The sequence below is a fragment of the Manis pentadactyla genome, chromosome 11 (assembly GCF_030020395.1).
Source record: "Manis pentadactyla isolate mManPen7 chromosome 11, mManPen7.hap1, whole genome shotgun sequence".
NCBI lineage: Eukaryota > Metazoa > Chordata > Mammalia > Pholidota > Manidae > Manis > Manis pentadactyla.
In genome coordinates this window covers 2,129,996-2,153,721 of record NC_080029.1, presented here as the reverse complement: position 1 = coordinate 2,153,721, position 23,726 = coordinate 2,129,996, and the positions used below count along the sequence as shown (strand labels likewise).

General features: G+C 55.5%; 2 protein-coding genes across 7 annotated transcripts in view; one reads left to right on the top strand and one right to left on the bottom strand.

The window, feature by feature from the left end:
- The window catches only part of XRCC3 (X-ray repair cross complementing 3), a 14,144-nt gene extending 5,903 nt beyond the window's left edge, over window positions 1-8,241 (bottom strand). The window contains exons 1-5 of one of the 4 annotated variants that reach the window (XM_057488107.1): window positions 7,265-7,397; window positions 4,141-4,203; window positions 3,783-3,960; window positions 2,079-2,216; window positions 1,561-1,773 (exon numbers count right to left, since the gene is read on the bottom strand). In XM_057488107.1, coding sequence (XP_057344090.1) covers window positions 1,561-1,773; window positions 2,079-2,216; window positions 3,783-3,837 — 406 coding nt within the window. In that variant the 5' untranslated portion in view covers window positions 3,838-3,960; window positions 4,141-4,203; window positions 7,265-7,397. Of the gene's footprint in view, window positions 1-1,560; window positions 1,774-2,078; window positions 2,217-3,782; window positions 4,204-6,364; window positions 7,057-7,264; window positions 7,398-8,217 lie in introns of those variants that run through there. The other 3 variants (XM_057488105.1, XM_036882575.2, XM_057488106.1) reach the window with 3 other exon arrangements.
- On the top strand, window positions 7,548-23,726 carry ZFYVE21 (zinc finger FYVE-type containing 21). Of its 3 annotated transcripts, none has more exons than XM_057488112.1 (8): window positions 7,548-7,820; window positions 19,004-19,054; window positions 19,440-19,608; window positions 20,185-20,260; window positions 20,346-20,437; window positions 20,999-21,050; window positions 22,823-22,965; window positions 23,134-23,726. In XM_057488112.1, the coding sequence occupies exons 1-8, from the start codon at window positions 7,683-7,685 to the stop codon at window positions 23,151-23,153; spliced, it is 741 nt and encodes a 246-aa protein (XP_057344095.1). In that variant the 5' UTR covers window positions 7,548-7,682; the 3' UTR covers window positions 23,154-23,726. The 3 variants fall into 3 exon arrangements, with proteins under 3 accessions (XP_057344095.1, XP_036738473.1, XP_036738472.1); XM_036882578.2 differs by having other exon boundaries at window positions 20,346-20,442; XM_036882577.2 differs by lacking the exon at window positions 20,999-21,050.

Genomic DNA, 23,726 nt, shown 5'->3' with positions numbered 1-23,726 from the left:
CCGGGGGGCATGGGCCTGGAAGCCCCGTCACCTGCAGGGCCCCCGGGGAGTCCGTGTGAGGCGACATGACCCACCAGAAGACACCCTGTGCTGGCACAGGACGGGGCGGGAACTCCCACGCCAGCAGTGGACAGGGGCCTTCCCCACGCAACAAGGGGGTCAAGGGGGTGTGCGGACAGGACCAGGCTCTGCCGTGGGATATCGGGAGCCCAGTGTTGGCAGGGAGGGGCCCCGGGAGGGCCTGCCCTGTGGCGCCCTCCCTTCTCTTCTGGACAGGCCAGAAGGGGTCCACATGCTCGGGCCCACACCGCATCCAGACACAGACCGGGCCTGGGCCCCGTGTGGACGTGATGCCAAGAGCGGCTGATGGTGTGGCCGTTCCAGGAGACACAAGCCCCCTGGGGCCCCTGCCGGGCCAGACCATCTGGGGACATCATGCAGCAAACGTGAGCGGGCTCGGGATCAGGATGCGGCTGCCAGCCCTGTGCTCTGCACTGGCCCATCGCAGGCGCAGCCTCCACCTGCCCGGCTCCCCTGGGAAGGCGATGGGGCAGAAGCAGTGGCACGGCTGGCACAGATCTGCCCAGAGGTTGCAGGAGGGCACCCCTACTTCACTATGAGCAGACTCCAGTCTGCTGCCATGGCCGCTCTTCTACAGGGCAAACCGACACCCCTGCTTCCGAGCCGCCCACCGGGCACCGGGAAGCCTCAGACGGCACTGCAGAGGCCCTGGGCCCTCCTGGCCACACATTTGCCCAGAGACACAGGGACAGGAGGTGCTGTGCAGACCTGGCAAGGCAACCCCCAGACGAGGTCAGGGGACCCTCTGGCTAAACCCACGGGGCCCCTGTGCCCAGCAGGTGCCCTGTTCACGGAGCTCACGGAACAAAAGGGACACAGAAGCAGACTCCAAACCCTGCCTGGCCGGAGATACCAGCTGACAGGGACCCGCCAGGGCTCAGCAGCAGGTCTGGCAACGGGGAGAGGGGCCGTGTGGCCGGGGCAGGGGCAGCACGGCTCGAGCACCCCATCCGGGGAGCCAGGCGAGTGTCAGGGTGCCGGCGGCAGCACGGTAAGGAACCGGCAGCCGCATCGCATCTGCTCCAGTCACCCCATGCCTGGCAGGGATAGCCGGACTCTTTAACACTTGGGACCCAAACAGGCGGCCCTGAGAAGTGCCCCTAATGCTGGGCACAGCCACACCACCTGCACCGCCCCCGGCCCCACTCCACGCAGCCCTCCCCAAGGGGAAACACTACCGCCCCTCGGCCTGCACCCCTGCCCTGCGGACCAAATGCTCTGTGGGCTCGTGAGGGGGGAGCGCGGGGCCATGGGACTCAGCCGGTGACTGCCTGGGGGTGCACACGGGGCGGGCAGGGGCTGCACCCACCCGAGCCCCCAGGCTCACCTGCTCTCCCCGGGAGAGGGGTTGCAGAGACCCTGGAGAGAGCGGGGCGCTGCGACCCACCCGAGGGAAAGCAGCGCCGGACAGAGCTGGGGCCGCAGCTGGCTGGGCGGGTCCCCGTCGCCCCAGTGTTGCCCCAGGAGGTGGCCACTCACCGGCCTCCAGGCCTCCGTACCGCCGTGGGAGCTGCACGGCCAGGCAGAGCTGTAGGGCGAGCTGGGTCTTCCCGGCCGAGCTGCAGCCGGCCAGCTCGGTGATGCCGTCCAGGGGCAGCCCGCCGCGGAGGAGCCCGTCCAGCACAGGGCAGCCGAGGCTCAGGCGCTGGTGCTGCGCGGGAAAGCTCTCCGGTTGCTGCTGCAGGTGGAGGGCTGGAGGGGTGGGCAGGGCATGAGGCCTGCCTCTCCTGGAGCCCTGCTGCTGGCCTGCAGCCCACAAGGCAGGTCCTTCCATGCCCGGGCCCTCCTGGCCGCAGCACCGGGCTCTCCCCGACTGCCACCTCACCCCTGCCCTCCAGACCACCCGTGGAGCCAGAGGCCCCCAGGGCCAGCAGCGTGTCCCCCTGCCCCATGCACACTGGTCCGGTGCCATGGAGGACACTGTACACGAGGAGTGGCCCGGGGTTCAGCTAAAGCCAGGCACCCGGCAGAGCAGATGCCCGCCCTGCCCTGCCCACCTGTGAAGACGCTGCTTCCCCGCAGGTGTGAGGAGGCCATTCTCAGCAGGTACTGCACATCAGGGCCAGAGAGGCCACTCAGTCTCTGCAAGTCTGGTCCAGAGAAATGCAAAACCTCCTTTACCGATTTCAGTTTGGCTGAAATTATACAAATAAACAACAGGACAAGGTTGCATTATGGTAACACGAGGCCACAGAGCAACCACAGCTGTGGTTTTTGGGGTACTGTCTTCCACTCTGGGGACTTGGTGGGCAGGGGCCAATCTATCTGTTCCCTGAATCTGAGGGGACCCTGGATGGAGTGTGATGAGGACGGCCAGGAGGGAAGGGGGCAGGGGGGGCCCGCCTCCCGGCTGCAGCAGCTCCAGCCAGAGGTGGCCAGGGGGCTCTCCCGGACGCCAAGAGCGTGGCCGCCACCAGGCTCCATGCCCCAGAAGCCTGTCTCAAGAAAGGAGGCTTCTGCAGAGGCAGCCCGCATGCAAGGCCAGGCCAGAGGATGAGCTGGGGGCCGGAGAGAGCCCCGCATGAAGGAGGTCAGGACAGAAGGGAGCCAGGATCCACTACAAGTCCGTGCGGCGTAGCACGGAGTGGCAGGATGGCTGTGGGGAGGACCCCAGGGTCAGTGCTGCCAATGGACCCACCACTTCGGGGGAAGAAAGTTAATCTTGGCTTGGACAAGCACATTACTTTCAAACCAGCAGGAAAAATGCTAAAAATACATTCAATCAGAAAAAAGCAAAAAAGAGAAAATCACACAAAAAAGGAACAGGACAGATAGCTCAGCACAGTAACAGAGTTACACCCAAATTTATTGGGAATTACCTTAAACATACATGCTCCAGTTAAAGACAAAGCTGGTCAGGCTGGAGGAAAGGAGAAACAGGACTACCGATAAGCTCCCTGGAAAAACCAGCAGCCAGGGAGGAAAAAGCAGGGCCCCAAGACTGCGCCCACGCAGGTCAGCACCACACCGCTGCCCCGTGCACGCTCAGAGGTCTGCATTATGTGGCCAGTGAGTGTCCCAGCGGGAGCCTCGGGGGACAGAGAAGACAGAGGGGAGGGCCAGGGCCCAGCGGGTGCAGGGGGCCTGCACAGGGAGTGAGCCGAGCCCCAAGCCTCCGGGCACTCGTGGGGGTGCCCACTGGTCTCCACAGAGCTCCCGCAGGGTGCGGGAAACATCAGTGGAGTTCAGCACGCAGCACACAAAAAACGAGGGCAAGTACTGACTCCAGGAGAGAAAAGCAAGACGGCACAAGGACTGGTCACAGCCCTGACAGCTAAGGTGACCCAGACTGGGCTCCGGCTGTGGGGAGGGGACGGAGGAAGCAGGGGCGCGCAGGGCGCCAGCAAGGAGCCCTCAGCCTGTAGCAGGAAGTTGGACTGATCGGTGACACCCCAAAGCAAGCACAGCCGTTGAAGCGCGGTCTTTAAAAACCCAGATGTGAAGGCCCGACTTGGGAGTGCAGAGAGTTCCTTTCACTTCTTAGACGTGGCGCGTGAATTATTTTGATGAAAATAAGAAGAACTTTTAAAACGTCCTTTCTGTTACAGCCCAGCCCCAGAACGCGGCACAGTCCAGCACCAGCGACCCGATGAGGATCAGAGCAAGTGAGGGGAGGGGCCAGGCGACCTACTCATCTCACACAAGGTGTGTGTGTACATCCCTGCATTTCACACGTGTGTCTTACATAAAGATCGATATACCTTTCTTAACTGCAGCAAGAATCCTGGGGTTCAGGTCCAACTCATCCAAATCCATTTCCTCAGTGGGTGGAACATAAAGACGAGTAACTTCCAGGGACACAAATTCCAACACACCTGCTGTCAACTCAAAACCGCCTGGGAGCCGAGTGCAGCAGTGATGGCGCCCGTGTGCAGACGCCTGGTGACGGGTTTCCGTCAGCCCAGAGGCTGCAGAGACCACGCTGTGCCAGGCAGATCAGTCCCCACTGATGCGCGGGCTCACCCCCCAGCTGAGGGATGGGCTGGCAACCGACCCTGCTGACCCGCCTCTCCAGGGCGAGGACGATGCGTAGAATGAGATCCGTCGCATCAGGCTCACCTGGATGCGGTTCCTTTTGCCTTCTCCAGTTTAACTTCCCTGAGGTGTGTCTCCATGGGGAGTCTAGGGAGTGCAAAAGGGAGTTCTGGATCTCACGGGATGCTGGGGGCCTCAGAACCCCCGATCACAGGCTGTCGGAGCGGGGTCAGCGGAGACCTGTGGGCTGGGTGGGCGGTGGTGGCCTTGCCCCGCAGCCCCCACCCTTCCTGGCCAGCCCCTCTCAGGCGGAGTAGCTGCAGCCCTTCCACAGCCCGAGCACCGAAGGCAGCGGGGACAGGCTCCCAGCCTAGGCCGCTGCCCGGGGGCCAGCAGGAACCTCCAGCAAGCCACTCTTTTCCCCTTGTAGCCGCCCAGGCCACAAGGCCCAGAATGCAGCAGGGTGTTTGGGACGCCGAGAGTGGCTGCCACGCAGGCAGAATTCAGAGTCAGTGTCCACCAGCAGGGCCTGGTCCTCCCGGCCACTCCTGAGGTCCCAGCCCCTGAGCTGAGGGGCGGGCTCCCCACAGTGGACTCCACCTTGCAATGCTTAGAACATGACTGACTTGGACAATGGCCAGGTCACATGCATTCCCAGGCTGGCACCCTGGTCAGGGAGACATAGGTTTGCCTCCCAGGAGGGCCGTGACACCCAGAGCCAACGGTGTGAGTTCCGGGCATGTGCCATTGACGTGCCACCTCGGGAGGCTGCTGCTCCACGGGCTGGCTTCCTGCCCAGGCACAAGGCTCCTGGGGCCCGTGGCCCACAGCCTGGTCCTGTGTCCCCTGGAGCAGGGATGGGGCCTTGCTGTCTGTTAGGGTGGGGCTGACAGAACATGACCGAGGCGGGGACACACACGGGCGCCCAGCCCGAGCAACCCCCAGGGCTGCAAATTGAGAAGGGTGGCTCGGCCATCGGAGGGCCCCAGGGCCAGCTGCACCGTGAGGGTGCTGGGGACTGTGCCCAGCCCGGATCGAGCCCCAGGGCCAAACAGCCAGTGCTGGCAGGGTTGGTGGCCAGTGCGAGGTTACAGTCCTGAGGACAGAGAGCGACTCCAAGCCGAGCAGGCAGAAGAGACTCGTGGGCCTGCCTCGCCTGGCCTGGCAGGGAGATCTCAGAGGCCGGAGCCTGAGTACAAGAACGGACAAGGCGACCAGGACGCCGCCCAGAACACCCTGAACAAAACACAAAGTTTTAAAATTCTAGAGAAGGTGCATGTGAGCCCGGGCAGGCTCACCACAGCCTCAGGGCGGTGCCTGGATACAAAGCTTGGATCCTGACAAGCAGCTGGACATGGGCAGGAAAATGGCAGGTGACCGCGGCACCTCAGGCTTACAGGATGGGCCGACACGGCACCTGGAGGCACAGCGGCCCGAGAGTAACAGCTCCCGCCAGACACAGCCCCAGGAAGGGCAGCCCGTGGCCCTGTGCTCTCAGCCAGGCCGAGATCTGCACACGGGAGGCGGCGGAGCCTGGGGCATGGAGTGAAGCTATCTGCTTTGGGGACAGTCAACGTCCTGTGCTGCTGGGGAGTGCAAGGGGACTATTCCCATCAAACACGAGACTTCCCGGACACTCCAGTCACTTACTGGAGCAAAACCCTGAGCCTTCCTGGGTGGAATGACTGTCCTTTCTTTGGAGTTCTGGGATTGGGGCAGGCCACATAGGAATGGGAAGGTCAGAGCTGGAGACCCCCCTTCCACCCTGGGCAGCAAGACTCAGGGTTCAAGCAGCTGCAAGGAAGGGATCACAGGTCGGGTGCATAAAGGCCTTTCAAAACTGATCCCCTACTGTGGTGTGTCCGTGCGGCATGGGACAGGGATCCCCACACAAACCAGAGCGCAGGCAAGGGCCGTGGGCCAAGTCCCCCACACAACTGAAACCATTACCTGTCCCCTGCCAAGCTCAGAGCTAAATCCAGGCAAGGTCCTTGCAGCTACCCTGATGTCACCCTCAAATCACCAAAGACAACGAGATGCGGAGGGCTGATGGGCACCAGACGCCAGCTGGCCCCAAGGACTCTTCCAAGCACCTGACACGTGTGAGCTCACTCAAACCCTACAACAGCAATGCTGTGATCTCCGTTTTGCTGACGAGCAGTCGGAAGCGCAGAGCTGTCACACAACCAGCAAGAGGCTGGCCTGGGATTCGTCCAGGCCGCACAGGCTCAGGTCCAGTGCTTGGCCTGTATCAGCCTGACCCTGACACATTCAACAGGAACTCCAAACCTATTATCCAGACGCTGACCTGCCTGGGGCCATTCAGCCCCGTGGGGAGCAGCCCAGTCTGAAGACGGGGCAACCTTCCCTCTCCTCCCAGCAGGGGTGAGGCGTGCCCCCTCATCCCAGAGCAGTTGGCAGGGGGCTCTTACAGGTGACGTGGGGTTGCCATGCCAGTGCCACCCTTGTAGTTTCTCCAGAACTGCCTGGCCCAGACTCTTGTCCCTCCTAAGGACCCACCCTGCTCTTCCGGGGACCTTGCCCTTTCCAGTACCCGACCCCCACAGCTTGGAGCACTCCACAATCCCCAGTGATACCCGCGCCTGGATTTCCCAGGACCCCAGCTTTTGCTGTCCTGACGACTGAGTGCGTCCTGAAGACCCACCCTGACACCCATGCACACTAGTTCTTCCCACGATGTACCCCATCTCCGTGGTTGTCACCTTTCACACTTGGTCCGCCCTCTCCCCACTTCTAAAACACCCAACTTCACATGGTCCTGGGTGACCTCTCACCCCACTTGCCCCTGGACTGCTGCCTTCACCCAAACTGGTCCTGCAGCTGGGCAGCCTCCTTCAAGCCTGCGGGGTGACAGCCCAGAGGGCCGCCGCCCGGGCACCCCACTCGGCTCGAAGACCCTTGCTAGGACCCCGCTAGGGCTTTTTCTCCGGCTGTCCCCTTTGCCGGCCCGCGGTCATCGATGATCCGTGACCCCGCCGACCAGCCCCCTTGCCCGACCTGCAGAAGGGCCCCGCCGCGCCCCGGGGATCCCCGCCCCGCCCCGCCCCACCACACCACTGCCTTCGCCTTCCTCCTCCTGCCTCGTCTACGCCTGGCCGTCCGCCCCCGCCCCCAACCGCCCGCCCCCTGCCCCCTGCCCCCTGCCCCCTGCCGCCACTGCACGGCCCCAAGCCGCTGCAGCCCTTACCCCGAGAGGCCGCGCCCAGACTCCGCGGCCCTCTCCTCGCGCTCTCCTACGCCTTTGCACGCCGTTCCGCCCCTCGTTCTCCGCATCCAATTAGTGCCGGGCTCCCGTGACGGATACGCCAATCAGAAAAGAAGCAGGGCATGAAACGCAGACTACTTGGCCAATCCAAAGGCTCAATGGCCCGTAGGGTGCGGAGCGTGACCTAGTGTCCCCACTGCCGATTGGTGAGCAGCCTCAGGGTGGCGGGCGGCACCCTTACGTGGACTGGAGAGCGCAGCGACAGGGCGGATTCCAGGCGCCGAATGGTCCGTATCCAGGGCCGGACGTGGCGATTGGGCGCCGGCGCTGTCATCATTGAAGCGGGGCGGGGCTCCCAGAGGGGCCAAGGCCCTGGGGTCGCGAGTGCTGAGGCGGCGTCATGTCCTCCGACGTGGCCGCGCGCCGCGACGCCAAGAAGCTGGTGCGCTCCCCCAGCGGTCTGCGCATGGTGCCCGAGCACCGCGCCTTCAGCAGCCCCTTCGGCCTGGAGGAGCCTCAGTGGGTCCCGGACAAGGAGGTAGGTGGCCGCCGGCGGGAACCCCGGGACTCAGCCTGCGCCTCACGACCCTATCCGCAACTTCCGGTTCTCCCGCTCGGCGGCAGGCTCCCTAACCCGCACTGCTACGTGCCGTGCCCCCCTCTCCTGCCCACTCTCCGTCCTGCCTCCTGGCGCGGTCGGCGTGCGGAGTCCCCAGGCGGGCGAGGGTGTCCGGGGAGGCCCGCACCTGCTCCAGGGCTGTCCGAAACGCGCGGAGACGTCCGGGTCCTGCCCTCCCTGGCCAGGCCTGGACGGCAGAAGGCGTGCCTACCGCGGGGCGCCGGGCCCCGGAGCGCGGGCGGCCCGCCGCCCCACGCCCTCGGTGTATTCGCCCCGGGTGCCTGCCCCCCGAGCAGCGGAGCGTCCGTCTCCTCACCTGGGCGGCGCTTAGTGCTGCCAGAAGGCCCCGAGGAGTAGGTGAAGTTACGCCTCTAGGACTTGTGAGTACGTGTCCCAGTTGGCGGAGCCGCCTCGGTGCGGGAGCCGGCAGCTGTCAGCACGGCCCAGGCGGCGGCAGCGCAGCGCGCAGCGGCGCGGGTCGCACGCGTCCGTGGGGCGACCGACGTCGCTCCCCAGGGGCCTCTTTCTTGACATTTCTTCCCCCGGTAGATGCCCGTGAGATGGTGCCAGCACGGACCCGCTCCAGATCTGCCTGGGGCCGCGGAGACGCGCTCAGTTTCCACCGCGGCGCCCCGAGTCCCACGGTTTGGCCTGCCCCGGAGTTAACCGCGGCGTCCCGCCTCTCTGCCTCTCCAGCCCTTTGGCGTTTCCAGGCACAGCCGTGTTTTCCTGCCTCCGTGGCCGTGCTTTGTGGGCGCGTGTTGAGGAACAGAGCGGTGCCCTGCGTCTGCTCTCCGGCCAGGCTGCCTCGAGAATTCTGGCGAAATTCCGAAGGAGTCGGGGTGAAATGCTCCAGTCAGTGCAGCACCCCTCCTGCAAGAGAAGTGTCATTCCTGGGTGGAGTGCTGGCGGGGTGCCCCTCCAGAAACACCTCTAGCTTGTTAGAATTGTGATGGCAGGTGGTTGAGCAGCCAGAGCTCTAGAAGCCGAGCGGCTTTGGAGGGGAGAAAACCTCCCAGGGAACGTGGGCTTCTCTGCGTTTCGGAAAGTGAATTTGGGAATTTGTTGAGACATGGTCCTAGAGTCCAGAAATTACCAAAGAGAGGCTCTTGGGTAAAAGAAACTTGGCGTGGGCCGCTAGGGCTGGGCTGCGGGGAGGAAAGCCTGGGGGTGCAGCCCCACTTCCTCTGCCTCTTAAGTGCTGCTGGGATCGCTGTGTGGGGAGGTAACCCGGCATGGAGGTAACGCACAGTGAGAAGTGCGTTTACCTGTGGTTTGGGATGGGGGTCAGGGTCACATATTGTCCTCACTCCTGTCCTTTATACCCCTTTCTTGGCTGCGCGCCCAGTTAGTGTCACTTTCTTCTCTAGACGTGCCTCCGTTTCTCATTCTGGCTGTCTTCCTGGCAGGCCGAGGCCAGCCTTCCCGTCTACCTAAGACTTACTGGGTGCCTGACTCTGTGCCAGCTTATTAGCTTGGGACACGAGGACATCCCTTAAAAATGTTGGAAAAATGTGCGTTTGCGCGTGCGTGTGCACACAGAGAGGTGGTCTGTAGCTCTCAGCTTCTGAGAGGGGTTCCTGCCCATAAATCACCAAAAATTGCTTCTCAGGTGTAAACCCAGAGGACCGAGCAGTCTGTGGCTGCCTGTGAGCTTGAGGGGTGGGGGCCAGGACTTGGGAGCGCACAGGTCTGGGGGCTCCTGTGACTCCGCCATCAGAGTGTCCAGTGGCAAAGAGCGGATTTGCGGGTGGGCTGTCTGGGCATGCAGCCAAAGGGCCTGTCACAAGAAGCCTGAAATACTGAGCTCTATCCCCCAACCCGTGCTGTTTTGCACCCCCTTTCTGCCATGCTCAGCACTGCGTGTTCCCAAGGAGAATGACAGCTCTGTGCTGTCATTTTCACACTCACTCTGTAGGTGCATAAGTGAGCAGAGGGAGCACAGGCATGTCACCTAAGAAACAACCCTGACTCAAGTGAGGGTTGTGTTCAGCAGGGTCATGGCAGGTAGGGAAGAAAGCCTAGCCACGGGGTCTGCCAGCATGCCCATAGTCAGGGAGAAGAGGACTTTGTTCAGGGGGTGCGAGGGGACAGCCTAGGAGAGAAGCAGGGGGAGTGGGTGGGGAGTGACCTGCCTGACGGCAGGCTGGGGACACATCACTCCAGGTCCGCCTGTCTCAGGCTGTGGGTGGGTCACAGTTCAGGGGCCTGAAGAAAGGAGAGAGGCCTGACTAGTTTGATCAGTGAGGTTAATTAATGGGCATTTTGTTCTCATTGCTAAGTAGGGACACACAGGCCAGCCAGTTCAAGACTGGGTGGAGGACGGGAATTTGGGGTCCATGGCTGGCCTTGTGAACAGGGGCATCTATGAGTCTTGCCCCAGCCCCACGGGAAGGGGCTTCTTTGCAGACACCTTTGCGGATCACTGAGGGGCGGGGTCTCGAGGTTGCTGCCCAGGGTCACAGGTGAGCGCAGCTGCCTCTGTGGACTATGGACGACATGCTGCAGGACGTGGGGCAGTGACTGTCACAGGGCTGGCATCCCATTCTCTCTGAGCCTAGTGATAGCTTCACGTGGTAGAAGGCTGGCAGCCAGCGGGTGCTCGAGTCCTGAGCCGTGGTGGCTCCGGGTGCAGCTGCCCTGCATGTGTCTGCTCTTTGGACTCTCCTTTGGGCTGGGTTTTTATTGGTTTTCTCATATTAGTTCCCTCATTGAGTTAAATCTTGACATGGGTTTGTTTTGTATTTTAGGAGTTGTGCTTTTACTCTTAAACAAGGCTTATTTTTCAATAAACACATGAATTTTTAAAATCCATTTTTGATTGATTTACTTATTTTTAAGGAATCGAAGAAATGGTCTCGTGTGAGCCTGGCACCAGCCAGCCAGGTGACATTCCTGTCAGCAGTGCCAAACCCCAGGGCCAGGTGGGAGGGCATGACTGTCCCTTGTCCTAAAACTCGTTCTTCTTACAGTAGCTGTTCTTTCCCATACATTCCCGGGGAGCCTCCAAACTCTGCTTTCTGATTCTTCCAGCTTCAGAGCAGGTGCTGGGTCGCTAGCCTTAGGGGCAGGGCTGGTAGGAGGGCTGCCTGTGCTGGGGCCTTGCTCTCAGCCAGGTGGGGGGCTGGGGGAGCAGCCCGATGCTCTGAGACCCTTCTGTTCTGAAGCCTTAGATTCAGGCCTTTGCTGGTCTCTCTTCATTGCTCCCCACCCACCAGGGAGCTTATTTTACAGTGCCTGCCTTGCCTGCCGGCAGCAGCAGTACTGACTGTCACAACCAGACGGCAGGCTGAAGGCCATACTGAACTCCTTGGGGCCCTTTTGGGGGTCAGCTTTCGCAGGTCTCGATTCTTCCTGGTGATTGTGTCTGTTTCAACGTCAGCCCCAGCGTGGTGGCGCCTGGCTCACCCAGGCCTGGGTGTGACACAGTCTGAGAGGCTGGGGCATCTTAGCCGCCTTTGGCTGCAGACGGTGGAAACTGGTGGATCTGGAATTGGGCAAATTCTGTCTCCCCAAGTAGTGGCTTCCCAGAGCCTCAGGAGGCTGCTGGCCCAGGTCAGTGCTTGTGGGTCCTGGTACTGGGCCTTGGCCTGTGGTTTTGCTTCCTTTCGGGACGGTTTGTCTCTCAGACAAGCTGTTAGTTCTTGGGTGGTTATTTAACTATCTTTACCCATTGCTTTCTTTCTTTGTTCAATTTTCTTTCATGTTAAGTTGCTCTGTTGACAATTTTCAAAGTGTCTTTTACGTAGTCAGAAAATTACCTTGTTTAAAAATCTGTCACTTTTGTGAATAACCTCATTGGTTTTTTGATAAAAATTTGTAGATCACTTATATATATATATATATATATTTTTTTTTGGTATCATTAATCTACATTTACATGAAGAACACTGTTTACCAGGCTCCGCCCTTCACCAAGTCCCCCGTCCAACCCCACTACAGTCATTGTCCATCAGCATAGTAAGATGCTGTAGAATCCCTACGCGTCTTCTCTGTGTTGCACAGCCCTCCCCACGCCCCCCACCCCCTCATTATACATGCTAATCGTAATGCCCTCTTTCTTTTTCCTCACCCTTATCCCTCCCTTCCCACCCATCCTCCCCAGTTCCTTTCCCTTTGGTAACTGTTAGTCCATTCTTGGGTTCTGTGATTCTGCTGCTGTTTTGTTCCTTCAGTCTTTCTTTATTCCTATACTCCACATGTGAGTGAAATCATTTGGTGTTTGTGTTTCTCCGCCTGGCTTATTTATACCCTCTAGCTCCATCCATGTTGTTGCAAATGGTAGGATTTGTTTTCTTCTTATGGCTGAATAATATTCCATTGTGTATATGTACCACCTCTTCTTCATCCATTCATCTACTGATGGACACTTAGGTTGCTTCCATTTCTTGGCTTTGTAAATAGTGCTGCGATAAACAGGGGTGCATCTGTCTTTTTCAAACTGGGCTGCTGCATTCTTAGGGTAAATTCCCAGGGTCAAATGGTATTTCTATTTTGAGATTTTTGATGTACCTCCATACTGCTTTCCACAATGGTTGAACTAATTTACATTCCCACCAGCAGTGTAGGAGGGTTCCCGTTTCTCCACAACCTCGCCAACATTTGTTGTTTGTCTTTTGGATGGTGGTGATCCTTAGTGGGGTGAGGTGATACCTCATTGTAGTTTTAATTTGCATTTCTCTGATGATTAGCGATGTGGAGATCTTTTCATGTGTCTGTTGGCCATCTGAATTTCTTCTTTGGAGAACTGTCTGTTCAGCTCCTCTGCCCATTTTTTAATTGGATTATTTGCTTTTTGTTTGTTGAGGTGCATGAGCTCTTTATATATTTTGGATGTCAAGCCTTTATCGGATCTGTCATTTTCAAATATATTCTCCCATACTGTAGGGTACCTTTTTGTTCTATTGGTGGTATCCTTTGCTGTGCAGAAGCTTTTCAGCTTGATATAGTCCCACTTGTTCATTTTTGCTCTTGTTTCCCTTGTCTGGGGAGATATGTTCATGAAGAAGTCGCTAATGTTTATGTCCAAGAGATTTTTGCCTATGTTTTTTCCTAAGAGTTTTATGGTTTCATGACTAACATTCAGGTCTTTGATCCATTTCGAATTTACTTTTCTGTATGGGGTTAGACAGTGATCCAGTTTCATTCTCTTACATGTAGCTGTCCAGTTTTGCCAGCACCATCTGTTGAAGAGGCTGTCGTTTCCCCATTGTATGTCCATGGCTCCTTTATTGTATATTAATTGATCATATATGTTTGGGTTAATGTTTGGAATCTATTCTGTTCCATTGGTCTGTGGCTCTGTTCTTGTGCCAGTACCAAATTGTCTTGATTACTGTGGCTTTGTAGTAGAGCTTGAAGTTGGGGAGTGAGATCCCCCCCACTTTATTCTTCCTTCTCAGGATTGCTTTGGCCATTCGGGGTCTTTGGTGTTTCCATATGAATTTTTTAACTATTTGTTCCAGTTCATTGAAGAATGCTGTTGGTGATTTGATAGAGATTGCATCGAATCCATATATTGCTTTGGACAGGATGACCTTTTTGACAGTATTAATTCTTCCTAGCCAAGAGCATGGGTGAGTTTCCATTTGTTAGTGTCCCCTTTAATTTCTCTTAATAGTGTCTTGTAGTTTTCAGGGTATAGGTCTTTCACTTCCTTGGTTAGGTTTATTCCTAGGTATTTTATTCTTTTTGATGCAATTGTGAATGGAATTGTTTTCCTGATTTCTCTATTAGTTCATTGTTAGTGTATAGCAAAGCCACAGATTTCTGTGAGTTAATTTTGTTTCCTGCAACTTTGCTGAATTCCGGTATTAGTCCTAGTAGTTTTGAAGTGGAGTCTTTAGGGTGTTTTATGTACAATATCATGTCATCTGCAAATAGTGACAGTTTGACTTCTTTACCAATCTGGATGCCCTTGTATTTCTTTGTTTTGTCTGATTGCCGTGGCTAGGACCTCCAGTACTATGTTAAATAACAGTGGGGAGAGTGGGCATCCCTGTCTTGTTCCTGATCTCAGAGGAAAAGCTTTCAGCTTCTCGCTGTTCAGTATGATGTCAGCTGTGGGTTTATCATATATGGCCTTTATTATGTTGAGGTACTTGCCCTCTATGCCCATTTTGTTGAGAGTTTTTATCATGAACGGATGTTGAATTTTGTCGAATGCTTTTTCAGCATCTATGGAGATGATCATGTGGTTTTTGTCTTTCTTTTTGTTGATGTGGTAGATGATGTTGATGGACTTTTGAATGTTGTACCATCCTTGCATCCCTGGGATGAATCCCACTTGGTCATGGTGTATGATCCTTTTGATGTATTTTTGAATTCGGTTTGCTAATATTTTGTTGAGTATTTTTGCATCTACGTTCATCAGGGATATTGGTCTGTAGTTTTGTTTTTTGGTGGGGTCTTTGCCTGGTTTTGGTATTAGGGTGATGTTGGCTTCATAGAATGAGTTTGGGAGTATTCTCTCTTCTTTTTTTTGGAAAACTTTAAGGAGAATGGCTATGTCTTCTTTGTATGTCTGATAAAATTCCAAGGTAAATCCATCTGGCCCGGGGGGTTTTGTTCTTGGGTAGTTTTTTGATTACTGCTTCAATTTCGTTGCTGGTAATTAGTCTGTTTAGATTTTCTGTTTCTTTCTGGGTCTGTCTTGGAAGGTTGTATTTTTCTAGGAAGTTGTCCATTTCTTCTAAGTTTTCCAGCTTGTTATCATATAGGTTTTTTCTTAATATTCTCTAATAATTCTTTGTATTTCTGTGGGGTCTGTTGTGATTTTTCCTTTCCTGTTTCTGATTCTGTTGATGTGTGTTGATTCTCTTTTTCTCTTAATTAGTCTGGCTAGAGGCTTATCTATTTTGTTTATTTTCTCAAAGAACCAGCTCTTGGTTTCATTAATTTTTTCTATTTTATTCTTCTCAATTTTATTTCTTCTTTCATCTTTATTATGTCCCTCCTTCTGCTGACCTTAGGCCTCATTTGTTCGTCTTTTATCAGTTTTGATAGTTGTGACATTAGACTATTCATTTGGGATTGTTCTTCTTTCTTTAAATAGGCCTGGATTGCTATATACTTTCCTCTTAAGACTGCTTTTGCTGCATCCCACAGAAGTTGAGGCTTTGTGTTGTTGTCATTTGTTTCCATATATTGCTGATCTCCATTTTAATTTGGTTGTTGATCCATTGATTGTTTAAGAGCATGTTGTTAAGCCTCCATGTGTTTGTGAGCCTTTTTGCTTTCTTTGTACAATTTATTTCTAGTTTTATACCTTTGTGGTCTGAAAAGTTGGTTGGTAGGATTTCAGTCTTTTTGAATTTACTGAGGCTCTTTTTGTGGCCTAGTATGTGGTCTATTCTGGAGAATGTTCCATGTGCACTTGAGAAGAATGTATATCCTGTTGCTTTTGGGTGTAGAGTTCTATAGATGTCTATTAGGTCCATCTGTTCTAGTGTGTTGTTCAGTGCCTCTGTGTCCTTACTTGTTTTCTCTCTGGTGGATCTGTCCTTTGGAGTGAGTGGTGTGTTAAAGTCTCCCAAAATGAATGCATTGCATTCTATTTCCTCCTTTAATTCTGTTAGTTTTTGTTTCACATATGCTGGTGCTCCTTTGTTGGGTGCACATATATTTATAATGGTTATATCCTCTTGTTGGACTGAGCCCTTTGTCATTATGTAATGTCCTTCTTTATCTCTTGTTATTTTCTTTGTTTTGAAGTCTATTTTGTCTGATCCTAGTCCTGCAACACCTGCTTTTTTCTCCCTGTTGTTTGCATGGAATATCTTTTTCCATTCCTTGACTTTTAATCTGTGCATGTTTTTGGGTTTGAGGTGAGTCTCTTGTAAGCAGCATATGGATGGATCTTGCTTTTTTCTCCATTCTGTTACTCTTGTGTCTTTTGATTGGAACATTCAGTCCATTTACATTTAGGGTGATTATTGAAAGATATGTACTTATTGCCATTGCTTTAGGTTCGTGGTTACCAAAGGTTCAAGGTTAGCTTCTTTACTATCTACTGTCTAACTTAACTCGCTTATTGAGCTATTATAAACACTGTCTGGTCATTCTTTATTTCTCTCCCTTCTTATTCCTCCTCCTCCATTCTTCATATGTTGGGTGTTTTGTTCTGTGCTCTTTTTAGGAGTGCTCCCGTCTAGAGCAGTCCCTCTAAAATACCCTGTGGAGGTGGTTAGTGGGAGGCAAATTCCCTCACCTTTTGCTTGTCTGGGAATTGTTTAATCCCTCCTTCATCTTTAAATAATCGTGCTGGATACAGTATCCTTGGTTCGAGGCCCTTCTGTTTCATTGCATTAAGTATATCATGCCATTCTCTTCTGGCCTGTAAGGTTTCTGTTGAGAAGTCTGATGATAGCCTGATGGGTTTTCCTTTGTAGGTGACCTTTTTTCTCTCTCTGGCTGCCTGTAATACTCTGTCCTTGTCCTTGATCTTTGCCATTTTAATTATTATGTGTCTTGGTGTTGCCCTCCTTGGGTCCCTTCTCATGGGAGTTCTGTGTACCTCTGTGGTCTGAGAGGCCATTCCCCCCCTCCCAGTTTGGGGAAGTTTTCAGCAATTATTTCTTCAAAGACACTTTCTATCCCTTTTCCTCTCTCTTCTTCTGGTACCCCTATAATACGGATATTGTTCCTTTTGGATTGGTCCCACAGTTCTCTTGATATTGTTTCATTCCTGGAGATCCTTTTATCTCTCTCTGCATCAGCTTCTCTGCATTCCTGTTCCCCGTTTTCTAGTCCATTAATGGCCTCTTGCATCTCGTCCATTCTGCTTTGAAGTCCTTCCAGAGATTATTTTATTTCTGTATTCTCCCTCCTTAGCTCTTGCATATTTTTCTGCAGCTCCATCAGCATAGTTATGACCTTTATTTTGAATTCTTTTTCAGGGAGATTGGTTAAATCTATCTCCCCAGATTCCTTCTCAAGTGAGGATGTCTGGGTTAGTCTTGTCTGGATCAAATTCTTTTGCCTTTTCATGTCGATAGATGCAGTGGTAAGGTCAGCTGGGAGAACCAAGAGCCTTTCCACTTGCTCCTGGCCTTTCTTTCCTGAGACAATCGCGACCCCTAGTGGCTTGTGTTGGGCAGTCGTGCGCCGACAGGGTCTCTGATTCTTGCCCAGGCGCTGTGGAGGAAGCTCCCTTCGGTTGCTGTGGGCATGGCCAGCCTCAGGCTGCTACTCCACTATGGCGGGGCCACGCCGGAGGGGGAACGGGTGGGGGGCTGTTTATCGCCGTGAGGGGTCTCAGAGCTGCACTGTCGCCCAGAAGTTAGGGCGCCCGGAGTTCCCCAGGATTCCCAGCTGCTGGGCTAAATGTCCTGGGATGCTTCTGTCCAGCTGTGGGGTCCCTGTCCTTTTAAGGCTTTCAAAAAGCACTCACTTTTCTTTGTCCCAGGGGCACTGGCTGCAGGGACCCGCTCACAGGTCTTACTGTCCTGTTTCCCTAGTTTCCAGCACCCCACACGTGCACTGTGTCTGCGCTCTGGTGCGGATGGCTGGGGCTGGGTGTTCAGCAGTCCTGGGCTCTCCCTCCCTCCCGCTCCGACTCCTCTCCTCCTGCCAGGAGCTGGGGTGAGACCCGCCAGGCCACGGCTTGTATCTTACTCCCTTCAGGAGGCGCTGGGTTCTCGCAGGTGTGGATGTAGCCTGGCTGTTGTCCTGTATCTTCTGGTCTCTCTTTTAGGGATAGTTGTATTTGTTGTATTTTCAAAAATATATATGTTTTTGGGAGGAGATTCCCGCTGTCCTTCTCACGCCACCATCTTGGCTCCGCCTCAATCACTTATATTTTTAAGAGAGAAAATTTTAAATTTGAGACGTGGTCTTCCATTTAGAAATTGGTCTTTCACCTTGTTGCAGTGAGACTGCCCCTCGTGAGGCTTGCCGGGCAGGGGCTGGGGTGGCTGAGCAGCTGCCCTCGAGGAACCTGGTCACAGTGTGGCTTTCCCATCCGCTCAGCCTCCCCAGTTACACCCACGCAGAGCCTTTCTCCAGTGGATTCTGTGGCTGGCAGATGTCTGGGGTCACTGAAGGCTGTTGCACATGGAGGCCAGGACTCTGCCACTGTGCAGAGTTCCAAGGGACAAACACGTTGTGCTTGAGAACTGTTAGATGCAGGGACTGAGCGCAGGGGCAGCAGTGAAAGCCAGCCCGTGCCTGAAGCCTGCAGGACTCTAGATGGTTCTGGAAGGCCAGGGTGGGCCAGGCTCTGTGTCCAAGTTCAGAAAGCAGCTTATGAGCAAAGAGGGGAAACAAGAAAACGTTAGTCACGGAATGCTGTGAAGTGTAGACACCACGCCCAGTGTGGAGCCTGGGCGATGTGGGGCTGGGAGGGGCTGCAAGGGCTGCCCTGCTGGCTGGCTGGGACCGCCCTTCCTCATGGTGCTGAGACCTGAAGCATCTCCTACTTTGTTAGACAAGAGATCTGAGCTCATTTGGTGTTGATGTGGCTGTTTTCCATCCCTTGTCCTTGCACAGGACTGGACCTGTCTCTGAGCACCTGGGTGAGGGCCTGCTGCCATCAGTCACTCTGGGCTCAGACTTCTGCCCTCCGAGCCCAGCCACCCTGATCCCTGCACACCAGGGGCAGTGGGTGTGGGGCGCTCATCGTCAGACTAGCCCTGGGGGGCCTTTTCTCTCCAGTCCTGTAATCTGAGGTGCATTTGGGAGCACTTGGCTGGCAGCTGGCCTGCCTCCTGTGCAGCCTCTTGCAGACACCTTCAGAGGCCGTGCTGAGGGCGCGAAGACTCAAGCAAACAGCCAGGATAAGCCGTGTGCCTCAGCCATGTAGGCCTTTGTCATCTGGGAATAGTCCCCAGCTGAGCAGACCTACCGCGCTTCCTTCATTTATGAGGTGGGCTGTGCACGTTTCCTGATTGGGTCGATTCTTGCTGTGAATCTCACTTCACGGCTCTCTCCTGGTCCCAGTCCCAGCTCTCGCACAAGTTCGTAAAGAGACCTGACCTGCACGCTCAGACCACCGCCCTGGGCTGAGGGCACCACCCCCACAGACTGGGAGCCACGGAGCCGCAGGCCCAGTGCCTCAGCCCTGCCTCAGCTGGGCTCTGACACCTTTCCACCTTCTCTCCTAGTGCCCAAGGTGTATGCACTGCAGCGCCAAGTTTGACTTTCTCACCAGAAAGGTGAGCTGAGGCCAGGGCAGGAGTTGTGGGGGGAGGCGGGGTGCAGGACTTGGGGGGAGTGTGGAGCCCCGGGGAGGGACAGTGAAGTGCACTTGTGCCACTGGGCCACCTGCCTGAGTGCTGGGCCCTGGCTCCCCGGGATGGCTCATGGGTGCTGCAGAGCATGGGGTTTTGCTCTCAGGGTGCCCTTCTCTGAAGAGGTACTTAGTTCCCAGCACATAGAGGTGGGCGTCCTGGTGGGCGGTCAGCAGCTGGGAGACTGAGGAGCACCTGCTGTGGGGACCCTCGTGGCATCTGCCCTTCTGCCAGTGAGGCTGGCCGTCTGGACAGTGTGCGGGGCTGTGCTCGTGGTCTTCTGGCCCTGCTCACGTGCCCTGCTCTGCAGCACCACTGTCGCCGGTGTGGCAAGTGCTTCTGTGACAAGTGCTGCAGCCAGAAGGTGCCGCTGCGGCGCATGTGCTTCGTGGACCCAGTGAGGCAGTGTGCCCAGTGCTCCCTGGTGTCCCTCAAGGAGGCGGGGTTCTATGACAAGCAGCTTGGGGTGCTCCTAGGTGGTAAGCTGAGCCCCGCCCTGGGTGTTCGGGTGGCCTGGGCCTTCCCTGTGATGGCCACGAGTGTCTCCTTCAGTGTGGGTCTGACCTCGAGTGCTGGGCTTGGGATGCCTGGCGGTGGGACCGGGGCCTGCCTCCCCCTGCCGGCTGCCTACTCTGGTCCTCGTTACAGCCTGGCCCTCCTGCCGCACAGTCCCACTCTGCAAATTGGGTGTTGCCTCCTGGAGTGGGGGTGAGCCCTGTGCCTCTGTGCTTCTGGTCCCGTTGGGGCCCGGTGCTCCGGATGTGGGTGGAGGGTTGGTGCCCCCTGACCTGGGCCTTTGGGACGGAGCCAAGACACCTCTAAGAGGGTGTGAAGTCACTAGGAGCTTTTGAGGCCTGCAGACCCTCTCAGGAGTGGCGCCTGGCTTTACCTCACAAACCTGTACTGCTCAGGGCCTTTCTTCCACAGCTGAGGGACCCCAGGCCAAGCTGTCTCCTGTGCCCCTCGTGTGCGCCCCGACAGGAGCTGGCCCGGCTAGGGTGGGGCAGGAGTGTGAGAGAAGCTGCCTGTTCCCACACTTGTTTCTCTACCCCAAGGAGCCACTTTCCTTGTAACTTTTGGGAGCTCAGAGAAGTCGGAAACCATGGTTTGTCGCCTTTCCAACAACCAGAGGTGAGAGGCTGAGTGTGGCTTGGCACAACAGCTCTGCCCCATTGAGCCCTGACATGATGTGGTTCGCATGCCCTTTGTCTGACAGGTACTTGCTTCTGGAAGGGGACAGCCTCCATGAGATTGAAATTGCACACATTTCAACTGTGCAGATTCTGACGGAAAGCTGCCCTCCTGGAGGTACAGTCGCGAGCCCCTCACTAAGGGGTGGTGTGGTTGGGTGATGTAGCACCAAGGACAGGGTCTGTTGGAAGGGTTTTCAAGGTGCCTGCCTGTCCTCTGTGGGCTTGTATTTTAAGTGGCTTTAGGAATTCACCAGGTGAATGGGGGCACAATATGTCAAGTAACAGGAAAATTTGCCTGGATGTGTACAAAGCTCTTGTATACCATTTCGTTTGCTGTTGGACTCTAACCAAGGATAATGCTCCAGACGCAGTTTGCAGAAGGGTCTGGAGTGGTGGCTGACCGGGAAGCATGCAGCCCTCCTGGCACACCCCACTCCTGGAGGCATCTATGGAAATGGATTCCTTACATTTCCTTGGTGAGCTTCCAGAGCATTTAGCTGGTCTGGATCTTTCAAACTACGTGCTTCAGAAGCCATCTGTCCACCAAAGTGGAGTTTGTGTTCTGTAAGGTGCACAGTGTGCTGAGAAGATCCATGCGGCTCCATTGTCTTGCTTTCTGTTTCCTGACTGGTTCTTGACTGTCCTCTTCTGCCTGCCTGCTACCTTCTTGACGTAGAAAGACATTCACACTTACAACAGCCTCCTGGGGAGCCAGCCTGTCTCTCAAGGTCAGCCACACGCTCCCTGCCACTCTCCCCCGCATGCTGCAGCCCCAGTCCTCCTGACACCCCATGGGCAATCCACGCCAGGGTCTGTGAAATACGGTCACTTCCTCTGGTTGGTTTGAGAGAGGGTCGGATCCATGATGTGCGTGTGGTGAGCGTTGAGTGACGACAGCCCGGCAGGAGTGGGCTCGGTCTGCAGTGCCTGACCCAGGAGCAGCAGCTAGTGGACAGGAAGGTAGTCCACTTCCTGTCAGTGTCGGCCTGGAGTGCTCAGTCCTGGACGGGGATTGGGGTGCAGGGGGCCCCTTCACAGCCAGCTCTCTGTGCTCTTCTGGGAGCCTTTCATACTCTCCACATTTCTGTCCAAGCCTGAGTGATGATGCAAGAGGGCCAGGCTGGTATTTTGCTACCTCTGTCCCGAGCACCATGCTGGTCACCTGTGGTGGGCTGTGACTTGGAGATGCCCTGGTGCAAAGGGAGGTGTCTTGAGAAACTGGGGATCACCCCAGGTGCCCCTCGAGCTCAGGAACACACCTTGCCAAAGCCCCACCCCAGGCCAGGGAGTAAGGAACCATGCCAGCTTGCCTAGCCAAGCCTCTGGTCTCACTCACCCTCCTTGACAGGGCCCGGGGCATCGGCACTATGTGCCCCTCGTGGCAGTTTTGGGAATACAGAGCCCTGCTGTGCCATTTTTTAGAACCTTTGAAACCCCAGAATCATCTTCCTGTGGGGGTGGAGTGGGGAGGGGGCAGGCAGTGGAACTCGTTATCTTCGCTGGCCATGTAGACTCTGCCAAAGTGTGAAAGCACCCAGAGGTGCAGACACAGCTGTGGCCGCAGGCCCGAGAGCTGCTGCACATAGGAGTGGCAGGGCCACAGTCTGCTCTGGGGCATGGGTGGGAGTGCCTGCCAGGAGCCCTGCTGGGAACAAGCCAGGGGCCACATGGGGTAGGAATGTGGCTTGTGAAAGGCTGGTTGAGGTGGCTTTGGGGCCACAGGTGGCACACCCAGACTGCCCACCCATCTGGTGGTGGCAGAGGCAGGCTCTCGGTTTTGACTCTAGTCTGTGTCTGATTAAAGGATTCAGGTGGGTCACTGCTCAAAATGGAGTCTCCCTCCCCAAGTCATGAAGGTGACTTTTCTGACTGCTATTGTCTGTCTGAAATGCTATTCTGTTCTTTGAGGTTGGTTCTCAGGGCAAGTGTTAGAATTATCAACAAAGCAGCTGGTCACAGCCCAGAGATGGGTAGGGCCCCAGCAGACCAATCGCCCACATGGCATCTTGTGGGCGTGCATGTGTGAGGGCAGGGTGTCTGCCCCCTGGGTTGGTGCTAGGCCTTGCTCGCACCTTCCTCAGCTTTGACCCTGGCTCTCAGTAGAGGGATCGGGGTAGCCAGGGGCGGGCAGGCCCTGCTTTCACCTACCCTGCAGACCAGTGTGACCAGTGCCTGGACGCAACCCCATGTCAGGAACCTTGTCTTGGGACTGGGAGATGCAGCCATGTCTCCCTTGGCTCTGATATGGTGCAGTTTGTCCCTGGCTCTGGAGAGCACCGGGCCAGGTGACTCAGTCCCTTTCCCATCCCATGAACTCAGGGTCACCTTCCAGAAGGCCTGAGGAGCTCATTCATGGGGTGCCTCCCGAGGACAGGCCCCCACCACCAGGCCGCCTCTTAGAGCAGCATGATGGCACTCTGACCACTACCCTGTCAGGGTGGCCGCACCCTCAGTGCTCTGCATTCCCCTTGGGCCTTCTTACCTTGTCTCTCTCCTCCAGGAGGCAACGCACGGGCCACAGGTATGTCCCTGCAGTACACAGTGCCAGGGACAGAGAGCGTGACCCAGCTGAAGCTGACAGCTGGGGAGGATGCAAATGCCAGCAGGAGGCAGTCAATAGCCTGGCTAGTGGCCATGCACAAGGTACTGTGGCCGAGGCAGGCAGGGGCTTGGGAGGCTGGGCCCTTATGCTTAGAGTGCAGGTCCACCTTTCCCAGCAGATGACCTGCCAGTTGGGGAGTGCCCAGACCAGCTCCGGCCGGGCACAGGATCAACCACCTTTCTCCGTGTTTATTTCTGGTCATCTTTTAGGCCGCCAAGCTCCTCTATGAATCTCGGGACCAGTAACTCCACGGGGATGAACAATCAGCGTGGAGCAGCAGAGCCTGCTGTGTGCACACGGGCGACTAACCCTACACCTGGTGGGAAATGCAATTCAAATACTGGAGGAACAGAAGTGTTCGCTTACCTAGTGCAATACATATAGTCATTAATGCTCGGAACAGCCTCATGCTTTAGAATTCGTGTATTATCTTGTTGATACTTAATTGGGGATGGGAGAAACTGAGCTACACTACTGCTAAGCCATTTTTAGCATGATCTGTACTGGGATTTTACGAGTGCCCAGGTTTACTAGAAGGTTCTGGCCTTTCTATTCATTTCATGAGCTCCTCCGCAGGAGACGTGGGTGGTAGTAACTCAGGCCGATGTGGCCTGAGCCCGACCCCAGCTGAGACTGCTGTCTCCCCGCGGCACTAACTGGGCTGTGAACACACGCTTGATCCTCCACTGACGGGGAGGAGCCAGCCTTGTGTTTTGTACTTTTTACTTACTGTTTCACTTTACTAAAATAATTGTACAATTTGTATATAAAGCTTATGATTAAAACCTATTTTGAAAATATG